At 48.4% G+C, this 12586-nt stretch overlaps 1 protein-coding gene across 1 annotated transcript in view; it reads left to right on the top strand.

Moving 5' to 3' along the window:
* FAM120A (family with sequence similarity 120A) overlaps nt 1-12586 on the top strand; it is a 135307-nt gene that overhangs the window by 33255 nt on the left and 89466 nt on the right. The window contains 2 exon segments of the mRNA XM_030571223.1: nt 10973-11101; nt 11645-11741. Of these exon segments, the coding sequence (XP_030427083.1) occupies nt 10973-11101; nt 11645-11741 (226 nt within the window).

Below are 12586 nucleotides of genomic sequence, written 5' to 3'. Positions count from 1 at the left end.
GCCCACCCGCTCCTCAGTTCCTTCTTACCGCCCGTGTCGGTCGTTGGAACAGTGGAGCGCGGCTTAGCTGACCTCCACTTCCCTAGCTACTCGTTTTCTCGTATATAATTATGCAGTTATAACCCTTTTATATATATATTTGTATGGTTATACGTGTTTTCTTTGCTAACATGCTTAGTTTAGTTAGCGGGGTTCAGGAAATAGCCCCTTCCATGAGCCCAGTGCCGGGGCCATGCATGGCTCACCGGGTTTTCAAAGGGGCCCGGCTTGCCAGAAGCCGCGGCCGAAGAGAGATCTACATGACTCCTGTTTGAAGTGCCTCAGGGAATCGCACTTGACAGATAAGTGCCCCATTTGCAAGGCTTTTAAGCCGAGAACAAAAGGTGCGGGACTTTCACTTACCCCTCCACCTTGGGCGCCGAGCGATGTTCAAGCGGCGGGCAGAAGCGCCTCCTCGGCACCGGACCCCGCCGGTACCACCAAGGCCTTTCGGCACCGACCGTCGCCGGCACCGATGTCGACTCGGCACCGCTCCCTTCTTCCGAGGTCGAGAGAGTCTACGATTCCTGCTGGTGCCTGGCGGCTCCCCGGCACGCGCCGTGGTTGAGCCCCCTGCTCCCGCTGCTTCCGTGCCACCTGCATCGCAGCCAGAGAGCTCGCCTAAGTTGCGTTATCCGGCACCGTCACCTGCAGAGGCACCGATGACTTCGGCTCCGTCGATTCCAGTCCCCCAGGACCATGGAATCCGGTGCCTGGCAGCTCCCCGGCTCGCGCCGTGGTAGAGCTTACTGCTCCTGCTGCTTCTGTGCCAGCTGCACCACAGCTAGACAGCTCGTCTAAGATGGCTCGCCCGGCACCGACGACGTCGGCACCGTCGATCCCGGTCCCACGAGGGCCGTAGAATCCGGTGCCTGACGGCTCCCCGGCACGCGCCGTGGTTGAGCGTATTGCTCCTGCTGCTTCCGTGCCAGCGGCACCGCAGCCAGAGAGCTCGTCTAAGTCGGATCGCCCGGCGCCGACACCTGCTACGGCACCGATGACGTCGTCACCGTTGATCCCGGTCCCACAAGGGCCGTAGAATCCGGTGCCTGACGGCTCCCCGGCACGCGCCGTGGTTGAGCGTATTGCTCCTGCTGCTTCCGTGCCAGCGGCACCGCAGCCAGAGGGCTCGTCTACGTCGGATCGCCCGGCACCGACACCTGCTGCGGCACCGATGTCGTCGGCACCGTCGATCCCGGTCCCACAAGGGCCGTAGAATCCGGTGCCTGACGGTTCCCCGGCACGCGCCGTGGTTGAGCGTATTGCTCCTGCTGCTCCGTGCCAGCGGCACCGCAGCCAGAGGCCTCGTCTACGTCGGATCACCCGGCACCGACACCTGCTGCGGCACCGATGGCGTCGGCAGCGTCGATCCCGGTCCCACAAGGGCCGTAGAATCCGGTGCCTGACGGCTCCCCGGCACGCGCCGTGGTTGAGCGTATTGCTCCTGCTGCTTCCGTGCCAACGGCACCGCAGCCAGAGAGCTCGTCTACGTCGGATCGCCCGGCACCGGCACCTGCTGCGGCACCGATGACGTCGGCACCGTCGATCCCGGTCCCACAAGGGCCGTAGTACCCGGTGCCTGATGGCTCCCCGGCACGCGCCGTGGTCGAGCTAATGCTCCGGCTGCTTCCGTGCCAACGGCACCGCGGCCAGAGGGCTGGTCTAAGTCGGATCGCCCGGCACCGACACCTGCTGCGGCACCGATGACGTCGGCACCGTCGATCCCGGTCCTGCAAGGGCCGTAGAATCCGGTGCCTGACGGCTCCCCGGCACGCGCCGTGGTTGAGCTCCTGCTCCGGCTGCTTCCATGCCAACCGAAGCCTCTGAGGCACCGACAACATCGGCACCGTCGATTCCAGTCCCACAAGGGCTATCGAATCCGGTGCCCGACGGCTCCCCGGCACGCGCCGTGGTTGAGCGTATTACTCCCGCTGCTTCAGTGCTGACGGCACCGCAGCCAGACAGCTTATCTAGCTCGGTTCGCCCGGCACCGGCACCTACCAAAGCTCTGATGACCTCGGTACCGTGGATCCCGGCCCCACGAGGGCCGTCGAATCCGGTGCCTGACAGCTCCCCAGTACGCTCTGTGGTTGAGCCTGCTGTTCCCTGCACGCCGGAGATGTTACCAACGGCGAGGGCTCTCAGTGCCATGACAGAGTCAGTGCTGCCTGACCCGGGTACCGCCGGTACGGGTAATACAGTCTCTTCAAGGGACTGTCTCCTGTCAGTACAGCAGAGCGGCACCGTTCATGATCACGGTCCCGCAGACACTCCAAGTCCTGTCGGCACGCCGGACACCACTGGCAGTCCCGGTGCTGTTTTCCTCGGTACTGGTCACACTCGCTGCACCGGTCGGTATCCCGTTCGCCGACCCGCTATCGGCACCGTTCCGACATCTGGCACCGGGGCAGGTACCTTGACTCCTGTAGCTCTTCTCCGAGCCTCGAGATCTCGGTCGACCTCCCGACACCGTTCTGGTTGCGGGTCTGGATCTCGTTCCAGGTACCGATACGCCTCCCGATGCCGGTCCCCGGTGCCGAGTTGGGCAAGGTCCGAGTGAGTCAGAGACTCGGCCCGTGCCTTCTTTCGTACCTCCATGGCCGTCCGGACACGCATCCGTGTCATCCCATATGCGCAGATTTTATGCTCAGGACCACGATCCTGATATGATGGCCAGCGGGCGCCAGCCCCGAAGCAGAAAGAGCCTTGGCGAATGCAAGGTGTACTCTGCAGCGGCCCTGCACCTCTGGGTAGCAAAGCAACAAGCCTTGCTTAGCTGCGATAATTATAGCACCTGGGTGGAGGAGTTTCTCCCTCGAACCTCCCACCTGGAGTTCGCTGCCGTCTTGGAGGACGGGGGAAAGAATTTACCCTTTGTTGGTAAAGGCATCTTCGCGGCAGAGACAGCCCCAGACTGCGAAGCCTGCTGGACATTAGGGTCCTAATGCGTCTCAGCACGTATACGCCAGCGACCAAACGCAGGCCTTTATGGCCCCAGCCGCCATACTCTGTGCCTAGCCAGAGGCAGAACTCTGGAGAACGGCAAGGCCAAGGTGGTCGCAGACAAACGTCAGGCCCCCTAAAAAGCCAAAGTCAAGGTCCCTCGCAATTACCACTGGGACAAAAGACGGACCTTCCAAGGTTCGCCGGAGGGCGGTGTACCAGTCGCAGGACGGGATCCTGATCCCGCTTTCTCCTGGCATGGCCCCAGTTACTTTCAGATCGCTGGGTCCTGCGCACGATGGAGCATAGGTACCACCTTTAAATTGCTCCAGCCCTGTCCCCCTTCAGCGGACGAAAGGGGCTAGGGGTTTTACTCCCGTTATGCCCTAGTCCCCCACTCGAACACAGGTCTCAGACCTCCCTGGTCCTGCATGGACTCAACCGGTTTGGGATAAGGTTGAAGTTCTGCATGGTATCCCTGGGAACCATTATTCCATCCTTGCCTCCTGGGGGCTACTATGCCGCCCTGGATAGGAAGGACGCGTACTTTCGCAATGCCATCTTCCCTCTGCACGGGAGATGCCTCCGCTTTATAGCCAGCGGTGAATACTCCCGGTTTACGGCCATAGTCGCCGCCTACCGTAGCTATGTCGGATATGCGTTTTTCCGTATTGGGACGATTCGCTTATCCGAGGAGACTCTGAGACACAAACCACTCAGCCCGTGGGCATCGTCACGGTCTTATTCACAGCTCAAGGCCTGATGATTACTATAGAGCAATCCACTCTGGTTCCCACGCAGAGGTTGGGCTTCCTAGGGGCGATCTTGGTCTCCTACCTAGCCGGAGCCTGCTTATCACAACTGCGGTTTTAGGCGATGGCAACAATCATCTGAGGTCTGAAGGCTTTCCCAACGACCTCAGCTCGTTCTTGTCTCAGTCTCCTGGGTCCATGATTGCCTGCAAGTTTGTAACCAAACACGCCAAGCTCCGCCTCCGTCCTCTCCAAGTCCGGCCCACCTCGGCGTACCGCTTGGACAGGGAGCCAGTGGTCATGGTAGTCACCGTTCCCTCGAACGCCTTAGGCTCCCTAGAGTGGTGGCTAACTCCCTCCTTGGTGTGGACAGGGATGCGGTTTCATCCCCCCCAGCCCTCACTGCCCCTGACGGCGGACGCATCATCTCTCTGCTCGAGTGCTCATGGTCACCTCCGAGCTTAAGGCCTTCGGTCTTCTAGGGAGCTGGCATTCCTCATTAATGCCCCAAAAATGAGAGTAGTCCGCCTGGCATGCCAGGGGTTCCAGCGGCAGCTGCGAGGCCGTTGTATCTCGGTGTTTACAGCCAATACAATGGCCAGGTGCTTCATAAGTATTCAGGGGGGACATAGTCCTTCCCCCTTTTTTGTCAGGAGGCCATCCATTTCCGGGTCTTTTGCATGGCCCACTCGATGGAGCTGGCGACGTCCTTTCTCCCAGGCGTTCGGAACGTCTTAACTCTTTGACTCAGCAGGTTTTTCCTGTCTTACGAGTGATCACTCTGCCCCATGTGAGGCGTCCCGCTTTCCGGAAGTGGAGATGGTTCCTCACACAGACCTATTCGCTCATCGCGAGAGCAGGAAATGCCAGGTGTTCTGCTCCTTCCAAGGTCTCTCCTCGGAATCGATCTTGGACGCATTCCTGATGCCGTGGAACGGCCAACTGCATTATGCCTTCCCACTGTTCCCACTGGTTCGTTACGTCCTGCTCAAACTCCGCAGGGGCAGAGCGTGCATCATCATGATCACTCCAGAGTGGTCCAGGCAGCACTGACATACCACGTTGCTCGGCCTGTCAGCCCAGACCTCATCACTCAGGGCAATGACAGGCTTCGTCACTCGGACCTGCAGCCTCTTCGCCTCACGGTGGCTCCTGCGTACCTGAGTCGGGGTGACAGGCAGCCTTCCACCTGGTCAACGTACCGGGCCAGGTGGAAGCGTTTCCTTTACAGCTGCAGTACGCTCGATCTTGCTCCTGCTGAGGTCTCGATCCCCTCTATTCGGCCTGCCTCTGGCCTTCAGCGGCAGGATCTGGCGGTATCATCGCTGAGGATACTCTCAGCAGCCATCCCTACCTTCCAGCAGGCTAAGATGGACGTTCAGTGTCCCACGCTCTATGGGTTCGAGGTCCCTCAAGGGCTTGGAGCGCTTGCACCCTTGGGTGCGCCGCCCAGCCCCGCCCTGGGACCTCAACCTAGTCTTGGCCAGACGGGTCTCTGAGATCAGAGCTCTTACGAAGGTTCCACAAAGACAAGGTGCAGTTATGACCGCACCCGGCTTTCCTCCCTAAAGTGTTTTGGCCTTTCATGTTACCCACAGCTCAACGCAATGGGCATAACCGTTGCACTCCTTGGACATCTGTGGAGTGCTCGCATTATATTGTGCTGACAGAATCATTGCCTAAGGCGCCCCAGCTCTGCCCCGGTAGCGGGCCAAAGGGAGGGCTTGCTTGTTTTCCTCTCAGAGGATCTCATCTTGGGTGATGGCGGACATCCCCACTTGTTATGATTTGGCTCATAGTTCCCCAAGCCACATCACCGTGCATTCTACCAGGGCTCAGGCTTCATCTGCCGCCTTGCTGGCTCGTGTTTCTACCCACGAGACCTGTCGCGAAGCTCCATTGGTCCTCGGTCCTTACCTTTGCTTCGCAGTATGCCCTGGTTCAACAGTCAAGAGAGGCTGTAGCCTCTGGCTCGGCAGTTTTATTCTGCCACATTTCACTCCGACCCCACCGCCTTTGTAAGGCTTGGGATTCACCTAACTGGAATGGATATGAGCAATCACTCGAAGAAGAAAAGACGGTTACTCACCTTTGTAACTGTTGTTCTTCGAGATGTGTTGCTCATATCCATTCCGCACCCGCCCTCCTTCCCCACTGTCGGAGTAGCCGGCAAGAAGGAACTGAGGAGCGGGTGGGCCGGCAGGAGTATATATGGAGCGCCATGGTGGCGCCACTCTAGGGGGCGACCTGCCGGCCCACTGAGTTGCTAGGGTAAAAGTTTTCCGACGAATGTGCACGCGCGGCGCGTACACCTAACTGGAATGGATATGAGCAACACATCTCGAAGAACAACAGTTACAAAGGTGAGTAACCGTCTTTTCTCATGGAACTGGATTTCTGTATGCCCTGAGGGCCTGATTCAGTACCTGTTGAAGTCAGCGGGGAGTCTTTTCTTTCGATGAGAAGGCTTGGAGCAGTCTCTATTTTGCAAGTTCCATGAACAGCTTCCATCAGCATGGGCCAGAGACAAATCTATGATCCTTATGACCCAAGTAGCAAACTTCAGAGAGAGGGACCATCTGTTGAGCAAAAGTCCCTTACCTAATCAAAAAGCTAGAGAATATGGGAGTCGTGCACATTTTTTTTTTTTTCAAAGGAAGGGTTGAAAATAACATTCCCAGGCATTAGGATCAAAGACATAGGGAGGCATTCAAACAGTTACAAAACAGATCACATATTCTCCAGTTCTGAATTGTTTGGTCAAGTGCCCAACCATGTTCTTCAGAATACATTGGGACAACTAAATGTGCAGGAAGAGCAGCCAGTTGTGTTTGCATTGAGCTGTCTAAATGGAGTAGAAAGAAACCACACCAGTTTGCAAATGAGATAGTGGCAATTGGTAATTCAAAGCACCTTCCTCTCTATGCAGTTTTTAACTTTAAGCCTCTAAATTCTATGATTCTGTAAATCCTTGCAAAATTGGAGCCAAAGTGATTTATTAGTCTAGCGTGGTTCAGCAACGTGGGTTTTGCCCACATGCTCAGGGTCTTAATGATTGCCATATTTGGGGTAGGGAGGGAATTTTGCCAGAGACCCTGAGAGATTTTTGCCTTCCTCTGCAGCACAGGGCACGGGTCACTTGCAAGTTGCAACTATTGTAGATGGTTAATTCTCTGTAACTTGAAGTCTTTAAACCGTGATTTGAGGACTTTAGTAACTCAGCCAGCAGTTAAGGCTCTCTTACAGGAGTGGATGGGTGAGGTTCTGTGGCCTGTAATGTGCAGGAGGTCAGACGAGATGAACATGGTGGTTCCTTCTGGCCTTAAAGTCTATGAATCTATGAACAATGTCAGGTTCCTACACGTATGTGTGAGAGTATATTATAAGAACATAAGACTAGCCATATTGGGTCTGAAGAATGGTCCATCTCGCCCAGTATCCTGTCTTGCAACAGTTGCCAGTGCCAGATATATTAGAGAATGAACAAGGCAATTGCAGAGTGATCCATCCCCTGTCATTCAGTCCGAGCTTCTGACAACCAGAGGTTTAGAGGTGTCGAGAGCATGGAGTCATGTTCCTGACCATCTTGGCTAATATCCCTTGATGGGGTGAGGGATAGCTCAGTGGTTTAAGTATTGGCCTGCTAAAACCAGGGTTGTGAGTTCAGTCCTTGAGGGGGCCATTTAGGGATTGGGGCAAAAATCCATCTGGGGATTGGTCCTGCTTTGAGCAGGGGGTTGTACTGGATGACCTCCTGAGGTCCCTTTCAACTCTGATATTCTATGCTCCATGAACTTATCCAGTTCTTTAAAACACCCTATTATACTTTGGGCCTACACAACATCCCTGGCAATGAGTTAACACTGTGCATTGTGTGAAGTACTTCCTTCTGTTTGTTTTAAACTTGCAGCCTGTTCGTTTAATTGGGTGACCCTTGGTTCGTGTATTGTGTGAAGGGGTAAATAACACTTCCATATTTGCTTTCTCCAAACTATTAATGATTTTAGAGACTTCTATCATATCCTACCCCCACCATAATCTTCTCTTTTCTAAGATGAACAGTCCCAGTCTTTTTATTTTCTCCTCATATGGAAGCTGTTCCATATTCCTAATGATTTTTGTTACCATTCTTTGTTCTAATTCTAATACAGGTGCCCCCCCCAACTTAAACAGTTGTTCCATTCCAGAAAGCCTTGCATAACTCGAATTTTGCATGTCAGAAACGTATACCTGTATGTTACGCAAATATTTCGGCAACTCGAAAATCCTATTTCTGGCTTATGGAACTTTTTCCATAAGTGCGAATTTGCGTAAGTTGCATCTTGCATACCCAGGGAAATGTCTGTATCTTTTCTGAGATAGAGCAATCATAACTGTACACAGTATTCAAGGTGTGGGCATACTGTGGATTTATATAGTGGCACTATATTTTCTGTCTTCTTGTCTATCCCTTACCTAATGTTTCCTAATATTCTGTTCGTTTTTTTGACTGCTGCTGCACAGTGAGCAGATGTTTTCAGAGAACTATCCACAATGACTCCAGGATCTCTTTCTGAGTGGCAACAGCTAATTTAGACCCATCATTTTGCGTGCATAGTTGAGATTATGCTTTCCAATGTGCAGTATTTTGCACTTATCAACATTGAATTTCATCTGCCATTTTGTTGCTCAGTCGCTCAGTTTTCTGCAATCCCTTTGTAACTCTTCCCAGTCAGCTTTGGGCTTAACTATCTTGTATAATTTAATCTCGTCTGCTAACTTTATCACTTCTCTGTAAACCGCCTTTTCCAGACAATTTATGAACAAGTTGAACAGCACTGGGCCCTGTACAGATGCTTGGTGGACCCTGCTTTTTATCACTTTGCATTGTGATAAACAACAGTTTATTCCTACCCTTTGTTTCCTATCTTTTAACTAGTTGCTGATCCATGAGAGGACCTTCCCTTTTATCGCATAACTCCTTACTTTGCTTAAGAGCCTTTGATAAGGGACCCTGTTGAAGGCTTTCTGAAAGTTCTAGTACATATATCCATTGGATCACCCATGTCCGTATATTTGTTGGCACCCTCAAAGAATAGTAATAATTTGTGAGGCATGATTTCTCTTTACAAACGCTGTGTTGACTCTTCCCTAACATATGTTCATCTGTATATGTGATAATTCTGTTCTTTACTCTAGTTTCAACCAATTTTTCTGGTACTGAAGTTAGTCCTATAATTGCCAGGATCGCCTCTAGAGCCCTTTTAAAAAATTGGTTATCTTCCTGTGGTTTTTTTTGTTTGGGGTATACACCCCTATTGTGGTGTTTTTAAATAGTTTCCTGGCAGCTTGCAGGCATGTCACTTTTGTGACTGTTCCTTTTCATTTTTGTTTAACTAGCTTCATTTTTGTGTTCCCCTTTTTGAAGTTAAATGCTACTATGGTGGGTTTCTTTGGTATTTCCATCCTAAAAGATGTTACGCTGAAGTACATTGTGATTGCTGTTGCCGAGTGGTTCAGCTATACTCACCTCTTGGACTAGATCCTGTGCTGTCCTTCAGACTGCATGTGCGCGCACTTGAGAGAGAGAATTTTAGACAGCCAAACACATCTCTTTACTCACTTTTATGTACAACATAACTTGATTAAAAATCCTTTGTCTTTACCATCACCTGGAATCCAGTTTGTGATACCAAGTTGCATGTGAAGGGTATAGTCCAGGTATATTGCAATACAGGACTTTTGATATTAAGGATTATAAGAGTGTGGCTGCTTTTACAAATTTCTCTATGTCTACTGTCAGAAATAGTGGGGGTTTTTTAGATTTCTTTTTTTTAAGGTAAATATGTAGTTTCTAGGAGAGAAACTGACTGCTGAAATATATTGGGCTGATAAATCACTTAGGCCCCCCTACACACTTACAGAACCTCGCACACATTCCAGAAGTCAAGCACATGAGCAAAATCTTTACAGGATCAAGGCCTTAGCATTGCCTGACGAATTCTTTAGAACAATCTTAGGTGCATCAACCAGTTGGTAAATGGGTGGCTCACAATTTATTATTTAGTGTTTCAACTTGTTTTTTGAATTCTGAATTAGTCATCATACTAATAGCTATATCTTGCTTCACACCTGTATTTTTAAGAACTGGTAACATGAATTTTTACTCCTTGTAACTAAGAAATAAAATTCCCATTGCCTTTAGGAATATTGAATGTCCTTTATCCCATCCAGTCATTTGTGTACTAAGTCTAAACTTTTGGTGATTGCGTTTTTTTGGATTATTTATACTTACAGCACTTACAGGATCCCAGCCACCACTGGAGGCTCACTGTGGTGTACACAGTGGGAACAAAAATATTAAAAAAAAAAAAAAGAAAAGAAAAGAAAAAAAAAGTAGAATCTATTCAGTCTTCAGAAATTAGAAGTGAATGGTCATATTTCTGTTTACCATACATTTTAGGCAATCAGCAAGACCACTTGAAATCTGTGGGGAATTTTATCAAATTCTGTGGACTTTTCTTCTCTACAGATTTGATTAAATGTTTTGAAGATTTCAGGGAAAACTCTCTGCAAACTTATTTTAAAAACCCTGCAAAATATTAAAATTTTTTAGAGCGGCTTGAAATAAAATACGGATTTATTTCAGTCTTGTCTTAACAAGAAATACACACTCCTGAGATCTCTTTTTTCTCTTTCTGTGTTTCAGTTCCTGTACCCAAGGAGATCTTTCTACCCCTCCTGGCTTTTTCTTGCTTGTCCCTCTTAGACTCCTAAATTGAGTACCAAACCTTGTCAAAATTAAATTAGCATTTTTAAAGACTTGAAATCACGTTCCTTTGAGAGATCTTTCAAATAAATGTAACTATAATGCATAAAGCACACTAGCTGGGCATTTGCTCTAAAATGTTAAGCAGTAAAATAATTAGCAATTGTTGACATTTTACATGTTTGTCATTTGTTTTAGAGCTAATATTTAATGCAATTGTATGGGACAATTAATATCCCCCTAGAAGTATTATTGTATCACTTCAAATTTGGAAGGTTATCCTTACAACACAAAGGGGAAAAAAAGTCTGCAGAAAAGTCAAAATACCAGAAATCCACACACTCTGAATCTGCCCTGTAGCTAGGAATTTGTGTTTTATATATTTATAATGGACCGTCAAACTAGTCCTCAACTACAGAGCTGAAATGTCTTGGAGCTTTTTTGGAGTTACTTAAGTCTATTGGATGTTAACAAGTATGTGTTTTCATAGGTACGTGCACACCAGTTAGTTTTACCACCTTGTGATGTAGTGATCAAGGCTGTAGCTGACTACGTCCGCAATATTCAGGACACCACTGATTTGGATGCCATAGCAAAAGATGTTTTTCAACATTCACAGGTAAAGTAGGGCTGACACAAAAATACATGGGTTTGGTTCAGCTAAAATTGTGCTGTGGATCTTTGCTGAGAACAAATAAAGTTTATATTTCTTGTGTGTATATATATAATGTCTTGATTGTCAAAACTTAGTATTCAGCAGTTTTGAAAAGAAATAAACTTTCCTTGTCTGCACTTAACAGTTGGGTACATGATTACTGAAATGACAGTATATTTTTTCCACCTTGCCATTTAGCTTTACTTATGTTCATTGTCATTATGAGCCCACTCTTATAAAGTTTGCTTTTCTAAGCTTGAAATATGCTTTGTTCCTATGGTGATTGTTAATAAAAGTGGATTTTATATCCAGTCAATCACCATGATGATTATTAAAAAAAATTCTCTATACCAGTGTGCCATAGTAAGATGTTAGTTTGTTGATCCATAGATATTAAATTTATTTTTGTATGATGTAGCATAGATAAGCATGTTACAATATTATACCATGATGTATAGGTCACATGGGTATATTTGTTTACAAAGCCTGTTTTACTTTTTATTTTAGTCTAGAACAGAAGACAAAGTTACTCGATTTAAGAGAGCAGTTGCATATTATTCAGCAACTAATAAACCTATGCCATTTCATCCACCACATTACCTAGGTAAGTAACAAAAGTCTGTTTATAAGAAAACTGACGGAGATAATCCTAAATAAAATATAGCGATGTTGAGGAGGTTATCTTTATATTCATTACCTCTATTTTTTTTATCAGATTACCTTTAAAAATCCAGTATTCACTGCAGTGGTTTCATTTCTTTTAAAATAGGGTAAACAGATAGGTTGAGCTCATTCCCCAAATTGAGTTTCCTTTACATCAACAACATCAATCGTCTTTCATCCTAAACAGTGCCTAATTCATTTCTGTGTTGGGAATCTGGATACTGAAACAATTAACAAGTGAAAACTGGTCAGCAACTTCAGCAGGAAAATAGGTGTACTATACTTTTTTCACAAAACAGAGTTCTTGCTTCTCCCAAGTTTTTTCTGAGAGCGATTCCTCCATTGTATGCATGAGGAAATAAAAACACTGAAATTACATGTTTCACAGACATGGTAGTTCATAGTTTAAGTTAACTGTTACCACCAAAGCTTGAATATGCAAATGCTAAATGTGACCAAACTATTGTTGTAACTTGGAAAACAGTTTCCTCCCATCTTACTGTATATCCTTTGTTATAAATGAAGGGCTAGATTAAAAGTATGTTAAGGTTGCAGAGTCAGGTACTCAGAAGTTTACTTGAGCTCAGATATGTTGTGCATTTTTTATCTGTTGGTGCTGCAGGCTGAATGGCGTTGGCAATCACATGCTACTACAACTCTTCCTTGCAACCCTGACTTGGCTCTGTCCCCATTTATCTACCTTCATTCCTTTTTCCTTGTGCAGTTAACACCCTGGCACTGTGGTCTCCATCCTGCCCTCTGGGTTGCCACTACTTTTGGACTTCT

Source organism: Gopherus evgoodei, chromosome 7 (genome assembly GCF_007399415.2).
Source record: "Gopherus evgoodei ecotype Sinaloan lineage chromosome 7, rGopEvg1_v1.p, whole genome shotgun sequence".
NCBI lineage: Eukaryota > Metazoa > Chordata > Testudines > Testudinidae > Gopherus > Gopherus evgoodei.
This window is presented reverse-complemented; position numbering and strand designations above follow the sequence as displayed.